General features: G+C 35.3%; 1 protein-coding gene and 1 long non-coding RNA gene across 2 annotated transcripts; both read left to right on the top strand.

The window, feature by feature from the left end:
- The first annotated feature begins 336 nt into the window (after nucleotides 1-336).
- Nucleotides 337-3,569, top strand: LOC134700498 (uncharacterized). The gene is made up of 3 exons (XR_010103900.1): nucleotides 337-540; nucleotides 1,101-1,124; nucleotides 3,485-3,569. It is a non-coding gene; the product is annotated as an uncharacterized LOC134700498 (long non-coding RNA).
- A 2,832-nt stretch (nucleotides 3,570-6,401) lies between these two features.
- On the top strand, nucleotides 6,402-21,848 carry LOC134700551 (ankyrin repeat domain-containing protein 40-like). Its single transcript, XM_063561931.1, has 6 exons — nucleotides 6,402-6,521; nucleotides 7,082-7,135; nucleotides 7,818-7,922; nucleotides 15,453-15,548; nucleotides 18,390-18,441; nucleotides 21,829-21,848. The coding sequence occupies exons 1-6, from the start codon at nucleotides 6,402-6,404 to the stop codon at nucleotides 21,846-21,848; spliced, it is 447 nt and encodes a 148-aa protein (XP_063418001.1).
- Nucleotides 21,849-22,306: the final 458 nt, after the last annotated feature.

Raw genomic sequence — 22,306 nt, 5'->3', positions numbered from 1 at the left:
AAGATATAAACAATTTCATGCTGTCCAACAGCCTTCGACAATGAGCAAAACCCATACCATATGATAAAAAAGAGGTGTGGTATGATTAACAATGATACCATTATTCCTAGACCATAGGACACATTTATAAACAATTACAGGCTGTCCAACAGTCTTCAACAAGGAGCAAAACCCGTGCCATATAATTATCTATAAATAGCCTTGGTATGATAAATCTTAAATATTTCAAAAGAAAAAATCCACTGCTGAAAACAACAATGAAGGAAAAACAAAGATTGTACACAACTTCTAACTACATCCACTATGTTATAGGAAAAGCACATAGAAAATAAAAAAAAAACTAGTTGAATTTATTGTGACTGTTCTAGTAGATTATCAATAGTGTTTTAAGAAAATGTTTCTTGATATTTTTTATGTGTGCCTTAAAGCTGATAAAAAAACCTTTTGAAATTCTTAGACCTGGGAAAGTGCAACAGATGTTCTGGTGTTCCATGGAAAGAGTCACATTCTGCTTGTAGAATACATTTGTACATCATTTTGGTATGTTATCAAATCTTCAAGGTTTTTTTTAGTTCAGTTCATTAACTTCTAATAGTGCAGTCTTATTGCCAGAAAAGTTGAGATAAATCACTGTTTCAATGCAATTATTATTCAATTAAAATTAGTATCTAATAGAGGGACGAAAGATACCAAAGGGACAGTCAAACTCATAAATCTAAAACAAACTGACAACGCCATGGCTAAAAATGAAAAAGACAAACAGAAAAACAATAGTACACATGACACAACATAGAAAACTAAAGGATAAACAACACGAACCCCCCCCCCCCCCCCCCAAAAAAAAAATAGGGAGGATCCCAGGTGCCCCGGAAGGGTAAGCAGATCCTGTTCCACATGTGGCACCCGTCGTGTTGCTTATGTGATTACAAATTCGGTAAATAGTCTAATTCGGTAGGTCTCATTAATATATAAAAATATTAGGTCAGTATATTACATCCAATAATGATCATGTATTTTTAATTGGCAGTAACTAAAATACATGTACCTCAATGATAACTCAACAGTATATATCGAATATAATTTTTCTTTTCTATTTTTAGGATATAATGGAGGATTGGCATGAGGTAAGATTTACTTAATAGTCTCCTTGTGTGGTTTTGTTCCCCATTAGTGTACAATTAGATAAAAACTAGTAGAATTCTTAGTGAACTACCAAACTACTTATTCCAAAAACAAAAAAATACAAAACTGGGACAAAGCAAGGTGCACTCTAAAACATTTCTACTCATTACACGGGTGACACAAACAGCATTTGAATCAGTATTCAGTAACTGATGACAAACAAAAATGCAGTTTAAGAAATTTAGGGAATACTTTTCAAGTATGAATGTACATGATGTATGAGGGGTGGGCAGCTTTTGAGGGAGATGGGAGGTGGGGGCGGGAGGTTGGAGAGAAAAAAAAATATCCTTAAAGGGGGTGGTGGGAGATAGTGTATTATTTATGTAGTACCTTCAGAATCCTTGTTTACAATTTCAAATATGTAACTGTAAGAAGGTCTGAAGAGTTATTTGAAAAAAATATTTGGACAATTTTTCTACATAAAAAAAAAATTAAAAATACAGAAGTTATCTCCCCTTGCCATTGTTAAGTTCATGTGAGTTAAGTAAGACAAGTCTATTGTATGGTATACAGAGCTGACTGATACAACATACTTTTTTTCTTGTTTGGTTACATTCTCATTGCTTTTTAATATCCCACATCTACATTCATTCAGTCTACATTCATTTATATATGTATCTCTTTATGTAAAGTAATAGAGAGATTTCTACTAACTGATATTAAAAAGGATGAGAAAGTACCTAGGGGCAATTAAAGGACTAAGTAAATGAAACACAACTACATGTACATGTCTTTAAAAGGACAAAAGTAGGGGCAATTAAAGGACTAAGTGAATGAAAAACACAACTGCATGTCTTAAAAAGGACAAAAGTAGGGGCAATTAAAGGACTAAGTGTATAAAGTGTCTTTGAAAGGACAAAGGTCAAAGTCCAGAAAATACTACAAGAAAGAAAAATCAAGGATATGCCAAATCTAGTCCATGATTCTATAAAAAAATATTTTTTGAAGGTTAACAATTTTTGTCAAGTCGCAGAAAGCTCGACATAGGGATAGTGATCCGAAAGCCGCTAATGTCTTAAAAACTTCATATTTTAGAAGGTTGAAGACCTGGATGCTTCATACTTTGTATATAGATGCCTCATGTTATGAAGTTTCCGTCAGTCACATGTCCAATGTCCTTGACCTCATTTCCATGGTTCAGTGACTACTTGAAAACAATATTTTTTGTAATGTTAAATTCTCTCTTATTATAAGTTATAGGATTACCATATTTGGTATGTGTGTACCTTACAAGGTCTTCATGCCAGTTAGACAGTTTTCACTTGACCTTGACCTCATTCCATGAAAAAGTGAACAAGGTTAAGTTTTGGTGGTCAGGTCCATATCTCAGATACTATAAGCAATAGATCTAGTATATATTCAGTGTATGGATGGACTGTAAAGTGTATATGTCCAACTGGCAGGTGTCATCTGACCTTGAACTCATTTTCATGGTTCAGTGGTTACAGTAAGGTTTTTGTGTTTTGGTCTGTTTTTCTTATACTGTATGCAATAGGTCTACCATATTTGGTGTATGGAATGATTGTAAGGTGTACATGTCTAGCTGGCAGGTGTCATCTGACCGTGACCTCATTTTCATGGTTCAGTGGTCAAAAGTTCAGTTTTTGAGTTTTGGTCTTTTTATTTAATACATTATGCAATATATGTCAACTATATTTGCTGTATGGAAATATTCTATGATGTATATGTCAATCGCACAGGTTTTATTTGACCTTGACCTCATTTTCACGGTTCATTGCTCAAAGTTAAGTTTTTGTGTTTTGGTCTGGTTTTCTTAAACTATAACCAATAGGTCAACTATATCTGTTGTTTGGAAGAATTGTTAGCTGTACATGCCTTGACCTCATTTTCATGGTTCATTGGTCAATGTTTAGTTTTCTTGGTTAATGTTAAGTTTATGTGACAGTTGTGATAAAGCTTTTTATTTAGGACTATCAACATAATATCAATGATTAGTAAAGAAGGCGAGACATTTCAGTGTGTGCACTCTTGGTGTTTTTCTTTATAATATAAAATGCATAAATCCCAACAATTATATGATATTTAAAGAATTCCCCTCTGTCTGTTATTTGAAGGTAGGAAACTACTGATTTATGAAGGCATTGCTAAACAGAAGAAAACATAATTATTACCTAATTTAACAGTAAGGACATTCATTACAATATATTTTTATTACGGTTTACTTACAGAAACTTACTACAGCTGCTGGGAATAGAGATATAGAAGCCTTAAAATTATGTCTACAGAATGGTGCAGACATTGATTATCAAGATTAAATGTAATTTCTATGTTATACTTACAGAAACTTACTACAGCTGCTGGGAATGGAGATATAGAAGCCTTAAAATTAAGCCTACAGAATGGTGCAGACATTGATTATCAAGATGTAAGTAAAATAGTTACATTCAAAACTACCTTATTTTAATAATTCATAGAAAAATCATTTGAAGATACAGCCTTTTATGGTACATGTACAAAAAAGACACAAAACTACATGTTACTTAAAATTAAAGCACAGTGAAACAGTGAAAACTATAAGTAACTTCAAAATGTTGAATATTGTACATAAACACACGACAACAATTTACTTTAGAACTATAATAACAGAAGTATAAAAAATATAAAAACAAGTTGCTTCAGAACATAACAGATTGTACATAAGCAGTATAAAACAAACAAAGTTCTAAAAATTACTTCAGAACAGAACAAATCGTACACAAGCAGTATTAAACACACAACTACAAGTTACTTCAGAACTGAACAAATTGTACATAAGAAATATAAAACACACAGCTACAAATTACTTCAGAACATAACAGATTGTACATTAGCATAATAAAACACACAACTACGAGTTACTACAAAACATAACAGATTGTACATTAGCGGTATATAAAACACATAACAAGTTATTTCAGAACATAACAGATTGTACATAAGCAGTATAAAATACTCAACCACAGGTTACTTCTGAACATAACAGATTGTACATCAGCAGTATAAAATCAGAACATAACAGATTGTACACAATCAGCAGTATAAAAAACACAGCTACAAGTTACTTGAGAACATAACATATTGTACATCAGCAGTATAAATATACAACTGCAAGTTACCTTAGAACATAACAGATTGTACACAAGCAGTATAAAACACACAACTACAAGATACTTCAGAACAGAACAAATTGTATACAAGCAGTATAAAACACACAACTACAAGTTACTTCAGAACATAACAAATTGTACACAAGCAGTATAAAACATACAAAAAAAAGTTACTTCAGAACATAACAGTCAGATTGTACACAAGCAGTATAAAACATACAAATACAAGGTACTTCAGAACATAACATTGTACACAAGCAGTATAAAACATAAAACTACATGTTACTTCAGAACATAACAGATTATACACAAGCAGTATAAAATACTCAACCACAGGTTACTTCTGAACATAACAGATTGTACATCAGCAGTATAAAATCAGAACATAACAGATTGTACACAATCAGCAGTATAAAAAACACAGCTACAAGTTACTTGAGAACATAACATATTGTACATCAGCAGTATAAATATACAACTGCAAGTTACCTTAGAACATAACAGATTGTACACAAGCAGTATAAAACACACAACTACAAGATACTTCAGAACAGAACAAATTGTATACAAGCAGTATAAAACACACAACTACAAGTTACTTCAGAACATAACAAATTGTACACAAGCAGTATAAAACATACAAAAAAAAGTTACTTCAGAACATAACAGTCAGATTGTACACAAGCAGTATAAAACATACAAATACAAGGTACTTCAGAACATAACATTGTACACAAGCAGTATAAAACATAAAACTACATGTTACTTCAGAACATAACAGATTATACACAAGCAGTATAAAACACATAACTACAAATTTCTTCAGAACATAACAGATTGTACATCAGCAGTATAAAATATACAACTGCAAGTTACCTTAGAACATAACAGATTGTACATTAGCAGTATAAAACACATAACTACAAGTTTCTTCAGAACATAACAGATTGTACACAAGCAGTATAAAACACATAACAACAAGTTACTTCAGAACATAACAGATTGTACACCAGCAGTATAAAACACACAACTACATGTAACTTCAGAACATAACAGATTGTACATTAGCAGTCTAAAACACATAACTACAAGTTACTTCTGAAATAATATAATAATATTTATCGCTATTTTGTGCATTTTTTCTTTGATATTTTTTTTGTGATAATTTTCATATCATGCTACTCGCTTGAGATGGAAAAGTATTGCCACGTGGCGTTGCTAATGAAATTGACATGAAATTGACAACGTTGTCATAGGTAAAATAGCGATAAACAGATTATCATTGGTCATCTCAACTCGATTGCTTTTCTCGCTTTCGCTGTGACCGGCTCAAGCGAGAAAATTAATCTCGTTGAGATAACCAACGATAGTCTATAAATCTGTATGGAAACTGATATTTATATCATTATACTGAATTTGATATTAAATCAAAATCTGTTTTTAATTTAACAGTTTTAATGAGAGAAAAGAAAATGCATAAAGGTATTTTTTGTCTCTCATTAATTGTTTTTGTTTGTTTTGAATTATAGTTGATAAAGTTCTTTTCAAGAACATGTTTTACACCAAGGTTTTACAGCGGAAGTAAAACAAATATCACACATGTATGTTATTGCTTCACTTTGACCACATTCCTTAATATATACAAAATTATGTTGTTAATTAGACAAGAATCATATAAAGTGGGGTCTCATTTTGTTTGTCTCCTTGTACTAAATCAGGAAATGTAACTATTGTCATAATTCTTTGAAAAAGTTACTTTTTAAAAAAATTATCATTATTCTGAATCGTGTTAATCAGACAGATTTAATCATTATAGTAACAAATACTTGTAAGAATTATATAAAGTGAGATGTCATTTTACTCAGAGAATTGTAATGAAACCATTGATATAAATATTTTATTCATTTCTTGAAGAAAAAAAAAATTAACATGACAGTTCTGATGGAAGTTTTGACATCTCACAAAAAAAAATATTTATTTATTTGTTGTTTATGTACAATCTTAATACAAGTGTGACTGGTCATTTTATTCAGTTTTGACCACTGATTCATGTGATATATATTTTGTTTATATTTATTACACAACATTGTCCAGTTTATCAGACAAGTTTTGATGTCAGTTGTATTATTCCAGAAGTTTGGACAGACAGCATTAATGTCGGCTGCCGTGTGTGGACACCTGGAGATCTGTAGACTCCTCATTGATACAGGATGTACGATCGACATCACAGATGTATGTTATCTACTTAGTCTGATTACATTACTATTAATCTACACTAAATCATGTTGTTAATTAGACAGGTTTAATGAACAAATATTTGTAATAATTATATAAAGTGGGGTCTCATTTTACTCATATTATTGTTCTGAATCAGAAAATATTACTCCTTTTCATGTTTCTTAAAAAAAAATATTTTATTAAAATGAATAATTATACTGAATCTACACTAATTCCTGTTGTTAATTAGACAGTTTTAACGAACAAATATGTGTAATAATCATATAAAGTGGGGTCTCATTTTACTTGTTATGTTCTACTGAATCCATTGATATAATTATTTTACACATTTCTTGAAAAAAATATTTTTTTAAGATATCAGGTTTAATGGAAGTTTTGACATTTCACAACAAAACATGTTTATTTATTGTTTATATACAATATAAATACAAGTGTGACTGGTCATTTTATTCAGTTTTGACCACTGATTCATGAGATATATATTTTGTTTATATTTATAACACAACATTGTCCAGTTTATCAGACAAGTTTTGATGTCAGTTGTATTATTCCAGAAGTATAGTGGATGGACAGCATTAATGTGGGCTGCCCAGTGGGGATACCTGGAGGTCTGTAGACTCCTCATTGATACAGGATGTAAGATCGACATCACAGATGTATGTTATCTACTTAGTCTGATTACATTACTATTAATCTACACTAAATCATGTTGTTAATTAGACAGGTTTAATGAACAAATATTTGTAATAATTATATAAAGTGGGGTCTCATTTTACTCATATTATTGTTCTGAATTAGAAAATATAACTCCTTTTCATGTTTCTTAAAAAAAATATTTTATTAAAATGAACAATTATACTGAATCTACATTAATTCCTGTTTTTAATTAGACAGTTTTAACGAACAAATATGTGTAAGAATCATATAAAGTGGGGTCTCATTTTACATGTTTTTTTCTACTGAATCCATTGATATAATTATTTTACACATTTCTTGAAAAAAATATTTTTTTAAGATATCAGGTTTAATGGAAATTTTGACATTTCAAAACAAAACATGTTTATTGTTTGTTTATATAGAATATAAATACAAGTTTGACTGGTCATTTTATTCAGTTTTGACCACTACAAATGTAATTCATGTGATATATATTTTGTTTATATTTATTACACAACAATGTCCAGTTTATCAGACAAGTTTTAATGTCAGTTGTAGGATATGTTTTATATTATTGATATTGACAACAAAGTATTGTACATTATAGTTACATGTTATTTGGTTATATTATAGAGTGATGGAAGAACAGCTTTACATTGGGCTGCTAGGAAGGGACATCTACAGACCACAAGATATCTGGTAGAACAAGGTGCCAGTCCCTTAGTTACAACACATGAGGTAATATTTTATAGTATTTGCCCTATGTTCAACTATTAAGTAATGAATCACTAAAATGATGTATAACATATGGTTGGTCAAATGGATTTTTTAAAGGCTATAGTCAAAAGTCAAATGATTATTTAAATTTGACTTAACATATAAAAATGATCTATAGACTTGGATGGCTAAATTTTACTATAAAACACATGAACATAATATTTTTACCAAAATCTCCCAACATCTAATGCTTTTAATTAGACCACTTGCACATTTTGGGTGATTAGTTGTACCAGAAATGTTTATTTTTATTAAAAATGTGTATGGATTAACAATAAGATTGGACAAAAACCAGTTTAAATAAACTGTCAAACAACAATCTGTTGTCTTGACAATTATAACAAAATTATTAATTGGTATCAAAATATTCTAAGCAATGCGTTCATGGTGTTTTTAATGTTAAAACAGATGCAAACAAAGACTTGAGGTGGGAATTGACAGATAATTTTTTGAATCAAGAAATTAACTAGACAATATTTATATGATTCAAAAGAGGGGAAATAAAAATTGGCTATTTATTTCATATTATTGACAGTTTCAAAATATTTAGTTCAATTATTTGAAATAGATACTCATATGACAACTGCAAATTTCTTCAAATTCCTGTTTTCATATTTGTTAATTTCCTTATTTATACAATATCAATGTAAACACTAAAAACCATGAAATACTGTAAAATAACAATATACAGATATAAGAAGGTGTGGATTCAGTATTCATGTATAAGGAGGGTGTGGATTGGGAACAGATATAGGACAGTGTGGATGGGGTATACATATATAGGAGGGTGTGGATGGAGTATACAGAAATAGGAGGGTGTGGATAGGGTATACAGATATAGGAGATTGTGGATAGGGTATACAGATATAGGAGGGTGTGGATAGGGTATACAGATATAGGAGGGTGTGGATAGGGTATACAGATATAGGAGGGTGTTGATAGGGTATACAGACAGGAGGGTGTGGATAGGGTAAACAGACATAGGAAGGTGTGGATAGGGTATACAGACATAGGAGGGTGTGGATAGTGTATAATTACATAGGCGGGTGTGGATAGGTTATACATATATAGGAGGGTGTGGATAGGGTATACAGACAGGAGGGTATGGATAGGGTATACAGACATAGGAAGGTGTGGATAGGGTATACATACATAGGAGGGTGTGGATAGGGTATACAGATATAGGAGGGTGTGGATAGAGTATACAGACATAGGAGGGTGTGGATAGTGTATACATACATAGGCGGGTGTGGATAGGGTATACATATATAGGAGGGTGTGGATAGGGTATACAGACAGGAGGGTATGGATAGGGTATACAGACATAGGAAGGTGTGGATAGGGAATACATACATAGGAGGGTGTGGATAGGGTATACAGAAGTAGAAGTGTGTGGATAGGGTATACAGACAGGAGAGTGTGGATAGGGTATACATACATAGGAGAGTGTGGATAGGGTATACAGAAATAGAAGGGTGTGGATAGGGTATACATACATAGGAGGGTGTGGATAGGGTATACAGAAATAGAAGGGTGTGGATAGGGTATACAGACAGGAGGGTGTGGATAGGGTATGCAGACAGGAGGGTGTGGATAGTGTATACAGACAGGAGGGTGTGGATGGAGTATACAGACAGGAGGGTGTGGATAGGGTATACAGACAGGAGAGTGTGGATAGGGTATACAGACATAGGAGGGTGTGGATAGGGTATACATATATAGGAGGGTGTGAATAGGGTATACAGACAGGAGGGTGTGGATAGGGTATGCAGACAGGAGGGTGTGGATAGGGTATACGGACAGGAGGGTGTGGAAGGAGTATACAGACAGGAGAGTGTGGATAGGGTATACATACATAGGCGGGTGTGGATAGGGTATACATATATAGGAGGGTGTGGATAGGGTATACAGACAGGAGGGTATGGATAGGGTATACATATACAGGAGGGTGTGGATGGGGTATACAGATATAGGAGGGTGTTGATAGGGTATACAGACATAGGAGGGTGTGGATAGGGTATACAGAAATAGAAGGGTGTGGATAGGGTATACAGACATAGGAGGGTGTGGATAGGGTATAAAGACAGGAGAGTATGGATAGGGTATACAGACAGGAGGGTGTGGATAGGGTATGCAGACAGGAGGGTGTGGATAGGGTATACAGAAAGGAGGATGTGGATGGAGTATACTGAAATAGGAGGGTGTGGATAGGGTATACAGACAGGAGAGTGTGGATAGGGTATACAGAAATAGAAGGGTGAGGATAGGGTATACAGACAGGAGAGTGTGGATAGGGTATACAGACAGGAGGGTGTGGATAGGGTATACAGACATAGGAGGGTGTGGATAGGGTATACATACATAGGAGGGTGTGGATAGGGTATACAGACAGGAGGGTGTGGATAGGGTATGCAGACAGGAGGGTGTGGATAGGGTATACGGACAGGAGGATGTGGATGGAGTATACAGACAGGAGAGTGTGGATAGGGTATGCAGACATAGGAGGGTGTGGATAGGGTTTACAGACATAGGAGGGTGTGGATAGTGTATACATACATAGGAGGGTGTGGATAGGGTATACAGATATAGGAGGGTGTGGATAGGGTATACAGATATAGGAGGGTGTTGATAGGGTATACAGACAGGAGGGTGTGGATAGGGTATACAGACAGGAGGGTATGGATAGGGTATACAGACATAGGAAGGTGTGGATAGGGTATACAGACAGGAGAGTGTGGATAGGGTATACAGAAATAGAAGGGTGTGGATAGGGTATACAGACAGGAGAGTGTGGATAGGGTATACAGAAATAGAAGGGTGTGGATAGGGTATAAAGACAGGAGGGTGTGGATAGGGTATGCAGACAGGAGGGTGTGGATAGGGTATGCAGACAGGAGGGTGTGGATAGGGTATACAGACATAGGGGGTGTGGATAGGGTATACAGACATAGGAGGGTGTGGATAGGGTATACAGACATAGGAGGGTGTGGATAGGGTATACAGACAGGAGGGTGTGGATAGGGTTTACAGACATAGGAGGGTGTGGATAGGGTATACAGACATAGGAGGGTGTGGATAGGGTATACAGACAGGAGGGTGTGGATAGTGTATACATACATAGGAGGGTGTGGATAGGGTATACAGACATAGGGGGGTGTGGATAGGGTATACAAACAGGAGGGTGTGGATAGGGTATACAGACAGGAGGGTGTGGATAGGGTTTACAGACATAGGAGGGTGTGGATAGTGTATACATACATAGGAGGGTGTGGATAGGGTATACAGATATAGGAGGGTGTGGATAGGGTATACAGATATAGGAGGGTGTTGATAGGGTATACAGACAGGAGGGTGTGGATAGGGTATACAGACAGGAGGGTATGGATAGGGTATACAGACATAGGAAGGTGTGGATAGGGTATACAGACAGGAGAGTGTGGATAGGGTATACAGAAATAGAAGGGTGTGGATAGGGTATACAGACAGGAGAGTGTGGATAGGGTTTACAGACATAGGAGGGTGTGGATAGTGTATACATACATAGGAGGGTGTGGATAGGGTATACAGACAGGAGGGTGTGGATGGAGTATACTGAAATAGGAGGGTGTGGATAGGGTATACAGACAGGAGGGTGTGGATAGGGTATACAGACATATGAGGGTGTGGATAGGGTATACAGACATATGAGGGTGTGGATAGGGTTTACAGACATAGGAGGGTGTGGATAGGGTATACAGACAGGAGGGTGTGGATGGAGTATACTGAAATAGGAGGGTGTGGATAGGGTATACAGACAGGAGGGTGTGGATAGGGTATACAGACAGGAGGGTGTGGATAGGGTATACAGACAGGAGGGTGTGAATAGGGTTTACAGACATAGGAGGGTGTGGATAGGGTATACAGACATTGGAGGGTGTGGATAGGGTATACAGACATAGGGGTGTGTGGATAGGGTATACAGACAGGAGGGTGTGGATAGGGTAAACAGACAGGAGGGTGTGGATAGGGTTTACAGACATAGGAGGGTGTGGATAGTGTATACATACATAGGAGGGTGTGGATAGGGTATACAGACATAGGGGTGTGTGGATAGGGTATACAGACACGAGGGTGTGGATAGGGTATACAGACAAGAGGGTGTGGATAGGGTTTACAGACATAGGAGGGTGTGGATAGTGTATACATACATAGGAGGGTGTGGATAGGGTATACAGATATAGGAGGGTGTGGATAGGGTATACAGATATAGGAGGGTGTTGATAGGGTATACAGACATAGGCGGGTGTGGATAGGGTATACATATATATGAGGGTGTAGATAGGGTATACAGACAGGAGGGTATGGATAGGGTATACAGACATATGAAGGTGTGGATAGGGTATACATACAAAGGAGGGTGTGGATAGGGTATACAGATATAGGAGGGTGTGGATAGAGTGTACAGACATAGGAGGGTGTGGATAGTGTATACATACATAGGCGGGTGTGGATAGGGTATACATATATAGGAGGGTGTGGATAGGGTATACAGACAGGAGGGTATGGATAGGGTATACAGACATAGGAAGGTGTGGATAGGGTATACATACATAGGAGGGTGTGGATAGGGTATACAGAAATATAAGGGTGTGGATAGGGTATACAGACAGGAGAGTGTGGATAGGGTATACAGAAATAGAAGGGTGTGGATAGGGTATAAAGACAGGAGGGTGTGGATAGGGTATGCAGACAGGAGGGTGTGGATAGGGTATACAGACAGGAGGGTGTGGATGGAGTATACAGACAGGAGGGTGTGGATGGAGTATACAGACAGGAGAGTGTGGATAGGGTATACATACATAGGCGGGTGTGGATAGGGTATACATATATAGGAGGGTGTGGATAGGGTATACAGACAGGAGGGTGTGGATAGGGTATGCAGACAGGAGGGTGTAGATAGGGTATACAGACAGGATGGTGTGGATGGAGTATACAGACAGGAGAGTGTGGACAGGGTATACATACATAAGCGGGTGTGGATAGGGTATACAGACAGGAGGGTGTGGATAGGGTATACAGACATAGGAGGGTGTGGATAGGGTATACAGACATAGGAGGGTGTGGATAGGGTATACAGACATATGAGGGTGTGGATAGGGTATACAGACATAGGAGGGTGTGGATAGGGTATACAGACAGGAGGATGTGGATAGGGTATACAGACAGGAGGGTGTGGATAGGGTATACAGACATAGGAGGGTGTGGATAGGGTATACAGACATAGGAGGGTGTGGATAGGGTATACAGACATAGGAGGGTGTGGATAGGGTATACAGACATAGGAGGGTGTGGATAGGGTATACAGACAGGAGGGTGTGGATAGGGTTTACAGACATAGGAGGGTGTGGATACGGTATACATACATAGGAGGGTGTGGATAGGGTATACAGACATAGGAGGGTGTGGATAGGGTATACATACAGGAGAGTGTGGATAGGGTATACACACATAGGAGGGTGTGGATAGGGTATACAGACATAGGAGGGTGTGGATAGGGTATACAGACATAGGAGGGTGTGGATAAGGTATACAGACAGGAGGGTGTGGATAGGGTATACAGACATAGGAGGTTGTGGATAGGGTATACAGACATAGGAAGGTGTGGATAGGGTATATTGACATAGGAGGGTGTGGATAGGGTATACAGACATAGGAGGGTGGGGATAGGGTATACAGACATAGGAGGGTGTGGATAGGGTATACATATATAGAAGGGTGTTGATTGGGTATACAGATATAGCAAGGTGTGGATGGGGTAAACAGATATAGGAGAGTGTGGTTGGGGTATACAGGTATAGAAGGGTGTGGATTGGTTATACATGTATAGGAGGGTGTGGAGAAGGTATACATATTTAGGAGGGTAGGGAAGGGGTGTACAGATACAGAAGGTAGTGGATGGGATTTACAGATATAGAAGGTTGTGGATGGGGTATACAGTTAAATGAGGTTGTGGATGGTGTATACATATATAGGAGGGTGTGGATGGGGTTTACAGATATAGGAGGGTGTGGATGGGGTATACAGATATAGGAGGGTATGGATGGGGTAAACATATATAGGAGGATGTGGATGGGGTATATATATAGGAGGGTGTGTATGGGTATACAGATATAGGAGGGTGTGTATGGACTTAACATATATAGGAGGGTGTGGATGGGATATACTTATATAGGAGGGTGTGGATGGGATATACAGATATAGAAGGGTGTGGATGGGATATACAGATATAGAAGGGTGTGGATGGGGTTACAGATATAGGCGGGTGTGTATGGACTATACAGATAGAGAAGGGTGTGGATGGGGTTTACAGATATAGGAGGGTAAGGATGGGGTTTACAGATATAAGAGGTTGTGGATGGATATACAGATATAGAAGGGTGTGTATGGGCTATATAGATATAGGAGGGTGTGTATATAGATGATAATTAAGGCAATGTATGTAAAGACAACTGTTTAGCCATTATATTCATATACAACAAATGTTTTTCCACCCACGGAGTTGTCACATGATAATAAGACGTCAAAAAATGAACAAGTACAAAAGTATGGATGTTACGTTCCAGCGACAATCTCAACAGTGGATGGGCTGTTCAAATATAGGAGACTTTGGATAGGGTATAAAGACATAGGAGGGTGTTGAGGGGTTTTACAGATATAGGAGGGTAGGGAAGGGGTATACAGATATAGGAGGGTAGGGAAGGGGGTATACAGATATAGGAAGGTAGGGAAGGGGTATACAGATATAGGAGGGTGGGGAGGGGGTATACATATATAGGAGGATGTGAGTGGGATATACAGATTTTAGAGGATGTGGGTGGGAAATACAAGTGTAGGAGGATGTGGATTGGGTATACAAATATAGAAGGTTGTGGATGGGTACACTAATGCAGGAGGGAGTGAATGGGTTTATACAGATATAGGAGGATGTAGAGGGTTTATCGAGATATAGGCAACAGTTAATGAATAGAGCATAATTCGATACAATAATAGAATAATTCGATACAATAATATAAATAATAGAGAATAATATAAGAATATAAAGAACTGTCAATAATCATGATACATTTGTAATGTGTCCAAAAAATGTAAAAAGATAGTTAAGGATGAAATCCCCCATATCCCACACCCTTTGTGTAAAAATAAGGATGCATTTATCATTCTTTAAACTGCCAAACAAATCAAGACCAAATGGGGAAAGATGAAGCATTTATTAATATCCTTTAAAAAAAAGAGTTAAAAGCCTATTTGAAGTCTTCAGAAAATTGTGAACAATAATGTGAATGTTGTCTGAAGAGATTTATTTAATGAACGAAAATGATATGGTTAGCATATGTAAAGATAAAATAAAACACCACCCAGCTACTAATTGTAAGATATATGTTAAAAAAAAGTCCTCTTTGTAATAAAAAAGATGAAAGCAATATAAAGATTTATCTGTTACGTGTATTTCAGGGTCAGACTCCATACGACTTAGCAGCAGAAAGGACGAAAGGACAGTTTAACGAAGTGATGAAAGGACAGTATAAAGAAGTGGTGAAATACTTACAGGTACATATATATAGTGTTGAATTACAAATGCTTCAAGTAGAAAATTAGTTACAAAATATAAAGAAATATAAAACCAAGAAAACAAATGCTTCAAAACCAAGATTCTTCAGGAGAAAAATCTTTAAACATTTAAACATTAGTCTTGAAAAAAAATAATCAAATTGTAATGCAATTATTAATGGACTTTAACTAGCTAAGCCATCATTTTTCAATTCACTAGTTTATTGTTATGTGATTTCTTCAATAATCAACAAAAGTTATAGATGTTTTCTATTTCATTCTAGAGTGAACGAGGCGAGAGCAAGTTTTTTAAATTCGATATATGATATTCTTTCACAGACAGTTACGTCAACAATTAACTGTGTTTTTTTTAAATTTTATATAGAATGCTTAAAAATGGAGATAACTGTAGTGTATTTTAGGCTTTGCCTTCGTAAAACTTTGCAAGTATCCTTTACCTAGTTAACTTCTCAGTTCTGTATCACTAGGCTTTTAACATTCAGGTTGTGAGTTTGTGTTCTTCATGTGGCAGGACTTCCTAAATTCACTCCAGCAATTGGGTTTCCAACACATTTTTTCGTATTGCCTGTAATCCAGTGGTTGTCTTTTGTTGCTGTATTACCTATTTGTTTTGCGTCCTTTTTTTTTAGACAGAAATTAGGCTGTTAGTTTTTTTGTTTGAATTGTTTAACATTTGTTGTTTTGGGGCCTTTTATAGCTTTGCTTATTGTTGAAGGCAGTACGGTGACCTACATTTGTTAATTTCTGTGTCATTTGGTCTCTTGTGAAGAGTTGTCTCTTTCTTGAAATAGAAGTTCCTTCATTATATAAGTTCCAAATGGAAAAAGTATTCTGGAATATTATTTCGGAATAAATGATATAGAATTGTTTTTGTCAACAGGAACAGATATTATGACATTGTTTATAACAATGTTTTCTGGTGGAACATCGGTTAGGCGGAACAAATATCTCATTGGCAATCATACCACATCATTTTTTTTATATTTAAGATTTTGATTTAATATTTGGTATTTAGTTTTACCATGACAAAATTACAGATCTATCTGATGCTTTTTTGAAGAGTTGTTGTCCTGTCAGGCAAGTAATCAGTTTTCCACACATTATTTTTGTCATGCTTTAAGATTATGATTTGATATTTGGTATATAGCTTGACCATGACAAGTTACAGATCAATTTCGGATTTTTTTCCGGACTGATGATTTCAAAAAGCCTCTAGTTTTATTATGCTTGAAGATATTGATTTGATATTTGGTACATACCCTGACAAGTTATAGTTCAAGATCAAATTTTATATTGGTTCTGATAATCAGTTTGCAGAGTTATGGTTCTTGGGATTCACGCAGGTACTCAGTTTACCACATCTTATTCCGTCATGGTTGAAGATATTGATGTAATATTTGTTATATAGTTAACAACATGACAATTACTAGATCAAATTATAATTTTGTTTCGATAAAATGATTTTTTAACAGGTGGGGGGCTGTATTGCAATGCAATCATCTCCAAATGCTTGTTTTCTTTTTTTGTCTCTTTTCTAAAAAAACAAACTTGATGAGATATGTAAAAAACTGTTTATAGCAGAAGAGATTAATATAACATGATCTTAAAATGTCAACCTGACCAAAAACAATGGACCATAGGAGTTATTGACCTTAAATGACATTATTTTACAAATTTTAATGCTTTTCCAATATCCGTGAAAACAATGATTGAGAAGTTAAACTGAAACTGCAAAAATAATCAGAAATGCAAGATCAATAAAACTGCTGATACAACCTTTGAATTTTTCGATAAACTAAGGATTTTCGTATTCCAGGCATATATTACCTTAGCCGTATTTGGCACAACTTTTTGGAATTTTGGATCCTCAATGCTCTTCAACTTTGTACTTGTTTGGCTTTATAAATATTTTGATATGAGCGTCACTGATGAATCTTATGTAGACGAAACGCGCGTCTGGCGTACTAAATTATAATCCTGGTACCTTTGATAACTATTAACAACTGGATGACTTATAAAGGAATTATAGCCTTAAAATACAAAATATGGCTGCCATAGAAATAGAACATGAGGGTAAACTGCATTAATTGTATTTGTCTTGCTAATGGATGTTCAAGAACCAACAATCAATCAATCATTATTTGTCTTATATCTTGAAAAACACAACTGATTAAAAAACTATCTGTCAGGAGCAAAAATACTCTGATTGTCAAGATCTACATACCTCCTATATTCACCAAATAATCTTGTTACACTGCTTCCAACAATGAGTTTATGAGGTGCATTTTACTCCAATCTTAATTGACCAGCTGAAGGTCCATGGTTACCTAAGGCTACTCAGGCTTCCTCCGCCAATAAAAACTGACTGCAATGATGAAGCAAATAATTCTGAAAGTTGTGTTAACCACCGTCAATCAATCCATCAATGAATCCAATTTAGTTTTGGCAGAAATGTCAAGGTGAGCGATACAAGTTCGATTGAGCCTCTTGTTTATTTTCATTTCAGTGTTTTATCTTTAAAACTTTAACACTTGGTCAAAATGATCAGTAAGACAGGTTTTTCCTGCATAATGTGTAATTTTTGTTTGGACAAAAATACCTGCAAGGGAATTTTACAAATTCAAAAACAACCTGTTCCCTTTAAACTTTTAAATATATCTCTCTTTTATCTTGAAAAACAGGAAAAAGTGTATGTTTCATGTAATGTGGAGCATTTGTATTATATATTTATTTCTATGTGGTTTATAACTTAAAATTTTAATAGTTCTACGAGTGATATGATTGAAGATATATTTACAGTGCATATTCCTCATTTTTCAGACTGTCATGTCAGAGAAATCTTCAGGTGACACTGCTGGACAAGGGAGAGAAGGTAATTTTTATTGACTTTTATTTCATTAGTTTTAACACATTTTCATGATTATAACCCACTCTAGGAATTGCAGAATGACAACATGTTTACTGTACGACTTTATCCAATTAATTGCATTGCATTGATGAGGCTTAAATTAAAATATTGTTTGTTTGCCCTTTACCGACCGACCCTATAAATTCGTTCCGCCTGAACATCTTTTATTTGTATTTACCAGAAAGATTTTATTTTATTTTTCCGTTCCTACAAACAATCTTATATTTGTATTTCCCGCTCAAAACTTTTTTACCGGAATCCTCGGGTTTTATCTTTCCCGTATAAGGTCTTGTCCGTTTTGTATCACGTGAGCGTTTGACATGAACACTCAGAGTTTCAAAGCATTTGTTTGAAATCAATGTTGAAAGCTTTTAAATCATGATACCACGAACGTTTCTCTGTGTCTTTATACTTGAAAAGTAGGGTTCATTCAAAAAAAGTTCGTCCAATACAAAATTATCAACGTGTGTACAAAATATTTTGTAAACGGACGTTGTTTCCTATGTAGGAATGGCCTTTGGTGATCCGTTGATCAGGATGATTATGTTAACGATGCCTTCGACCAGCATTGATAGTTTATTTACAGTCGGAAACCCGGTTGAAAAAGAACAAAAGAATTGAAGCTCTTTGCTAGAGAAGGTGATAAATGTGTACTGTAATATTTCTACTTTAGTGACAAAAATTTTAAAAGTTAAAAGAAACAAACAAAATTACAATTTTCTTCTCAATTACGAAGTGTTTTATTTTAAAAACACCATTTGCATAAGTTTTCAATTTATCTAGTACATAGTTAAGCAGAACAATTAGATATCAAGTCGACGACATGGGTATCTTTCAAGTTGGATGAAAAAAATGCATAATCTCCGATTGAAAAAACAAAATTACCTCGGAAGGAAAACATATCAATCTATCAGTTCAGTAATTTTCGTGTCTGCCCTTTCATTATGTGACTGAAGAAAAATTCCAAAAAATGAGTAACAATAGTATCAAAAGGAGAAAATCCAGTGCACCTTTTTAGGTTTGGGCGTGTTTGAGTTGAATATTTTGTCTTGATATCGTACAAAGCAAGAATATTTCATACATAGTCTCGCTTCAGATTCTATCCTTTTTATTTATCAAAGCTACAGGTTGACTTTATAACATAAAAAAATCACTATAATACTAAGATACTAACAAACTATGAAGCTATAGTGTCAGCAGCTTTCTAATATAGGAAATACATGACATAGCAAGTTAAAGTACCATCAAACTATATGGTCATATATAGTACATGCTTATTTGTACTCTTCAATAGTAAGGAATATTCTACTTTGCTAGAATAATTTCAACACGAAAAGTATTCATTGTAAAGATGACATCCTAACATGAGAGCTGTTAGAAAGCACATATTTTGTCTGACCTGCGACAAAAGTCATTGAATGCAAGACAAAGGGATAATAATCCAATCATGTAATTGATCAGTGATTCAGATAAACTTTGCTTTGTCAAGTCAGTATCTCTGGTTCTATTAGACAGTAGATCAACTATATTTCAAGTATAGAATAATTGTAAAGGAAGTAGTTGTCGTTTGTTGGTGTGGTTCATAAGTGTTTCTTTTCTTGTTTTTGTCTCGCCTTGAGGGAGTCAAAAAGCGAGACATGGGTGTGCTGTTTCCGGCGATTATTTGGCTTTGAAACTTTTGCTTAGTTTACAGGTATTAGTTTGTGATTAGGTCAGTTTAAGGGGAACCATTAGTGGCAGCCAATGTTAACTTGTATGCAATTTTATAAGGATTAGCACATCTCATTTCCATGGAGAATATTTGGCTCTGCCTCCTCAGTCATGGTCTCTTGACTTCAATGCTTTTGCTGAGTTCACGTGTGTTAGTTTGTGATTAAATCAGATTAAGATGAACCCCTAATGTTAAGTCAATGAAATGCATATTTATTGGCATTTGCAAGTCTCGTTGCCTTGGAGATTAAATAGTCGCACCCCCTCATCATGGTTTATTGACTTTGAAACTTTTACATATATCTATAGTTTATAAGTTAATGTTTGTGTTTAGGTTTGTTTAAAGGGAACGACTTATGATAAGTCAATGGTATAGAGACTTGGTGTAGTGGTTAGTGCATCAGACTACTAACACAAAGGTTCCTGGTTCGATCCCGATTTGGGGAGAAAATTTCAGGAACTGAATTTTTCGGCTGTCCCTTGACACCATTTGCGAGTAAAGGTTTGAGAAACGATGATAGTCCGTCGAAAGGCAACGATAAATGGCTGAGACATCCATACCTCTTGCCCGTAAAGACACCCCTGTAGATTTCGAAAAAGAGCAGGCTAATACCGCTACAGGGCAGCTCTTGCACCTGCAAAGTGCATAGGAATTAATATAAATTGCAATATTTCCAATCCACTATGAATAAATATGTTTAAATTAAGTCAATGGTATTTCGTTTGCAGTTGTATAAGCATTGCCACAACTCATTCCCATGGAGATGGTTAGCCATGTACCGTCAGTCATGGTTCATGGACTTTGAATATTTGCAAAACTTACATGTTAAAGTATTGCTTTTTTGATTTCAACATTTGCATTATCAAAATTACAAAAAGGCGACCCATATCTCTGTGTTAACAGTTGATTTATAGAGATTAAACCATTGGTTTTCTTGTTTGAATGGTTTAACACTAGTCATTTTTGGGACCCTTTATAGCTTGCTGTTCCATGTGAGCCAAGGCTGGCTCCATGTTGAAAACCGTACTTTGACCTATAAACGGTTCTTCTTTTACAAATTGTGACTTGGATGGAAAGTTTTCTCCTTGGCACTCAAACCATATCTTATGTCTATGTCTGTTTTGCAGTTTTCATCTGACCTTGATATAAGAATAAGAAGATGTGGTTTGATTGTTAATGAGACAAATATCCACCAAAGTTAAAATAAAGTGGATGTAAGCAATTACTGTGAACGTTCTGTTATTCGTGGGGTTCCAATTTTTGTGGTTTTTGTGGATGACTTTATCTACGAATTTTAGTGCCCAACAAAATAAAACAATCATTGTCCAAATCAAGACATGGTAAGATCACCATCGGTAGGTTTGACTACTGATATGATCTAGAGAATATATTATTGAATAACGGGAAATCTGAGAATACTGTAATAACTTTTGATCTTTTAATTCTCATAAAAAATATTTTTAATCGATGAAAGTCAGATTTCCGGTATTGATATTCTGGTATGATAAAGTGTTCAAATTATATTCTCATAGTTCTCGTACATACGTGAAATAATAATTTCATGCTGGGCTTGATTTTGATAAGACATATTTGACAACTCAAGATACATTTATAGCATTTGTTTATGTTACTGTTTTCAGGTGACAAGTTAATGGCCTAATTAACACCTTTGATGGTCTTTATCATGCGTTAATTAGTGATATCACTACGATTTCCACGATTTACACGGGTCAATATTTACTTTGCAATTTCCTTCATCAGACTAGTTTGTAACCTTCGTTTCTAAAGATTTTAATTTTTCAATCATTCAGCAATGAGAATAGGCCCTGACATGAAATTTATGAAACAATTCAGTTGAGAAAACTAACAGCCTAATTTTCATTGTTGATACATGTAGGTCAATGTTAATTGTTTGTGTTTTTCCTCTATCGCTGTGTTCCTGTAAGCAGCAGGTCAACTATATTGTGTTTATGGGGTGATTGTCATACCTGTCAACCTGTGACGATGAATTGAAGAATGAAATCTCAGGTCATAATGCGTACAAACTTTTTCCAAACTGAATTTCAGTATTTAGGAACATTTTTCTTATAATATAAATCAAAATCTTCAAAACATGTT

This window comes from Mytilus trossulus, unplaced genomic scaffold, assembly GCF_036588685.1.
Source record: "Mytilus trossulus isolate FHL-02 unplaced genomic scaffold, PNRI_Mtr1.1.1.hap1 h1tg000158l__unscaffolded, whole genome shotgun sequence".
Lineage (NCBI taxonomy): Eukaryota > Metazoa > Mollusca > Bivalvia > Mytilida > Mytilidae > Mytilus > Mytilus trossulus.
This window is presented reverse-complemented; position numbering and strand designations above follow the sequence as displayed.

Excerpts from the sequence above, each read along its gene's own strand:
- LOC134700551 (XM_063561931.1), top strand. The coding sequence starts at position 6,402 with ATGTCAGTTGTATTATTCCAGAAGTTTGGACAGACAGCATTAATGTCG. Across the intron at positions 7,136-7,817 it reads CCCAGTGGGGATACCTGGAG|AGTGATGGAAGAACAGCTTT; the intron begins GTCTGTAGACTC and ends GTTATATTATAG. Across the intron at positions 7,923-15,452 it reads CCTTAGTTACAACACATGAG|GGTCAGACTCCATACGACTT; the intron begins GTAATATTTTAT and ends CGTGTATTTCAG.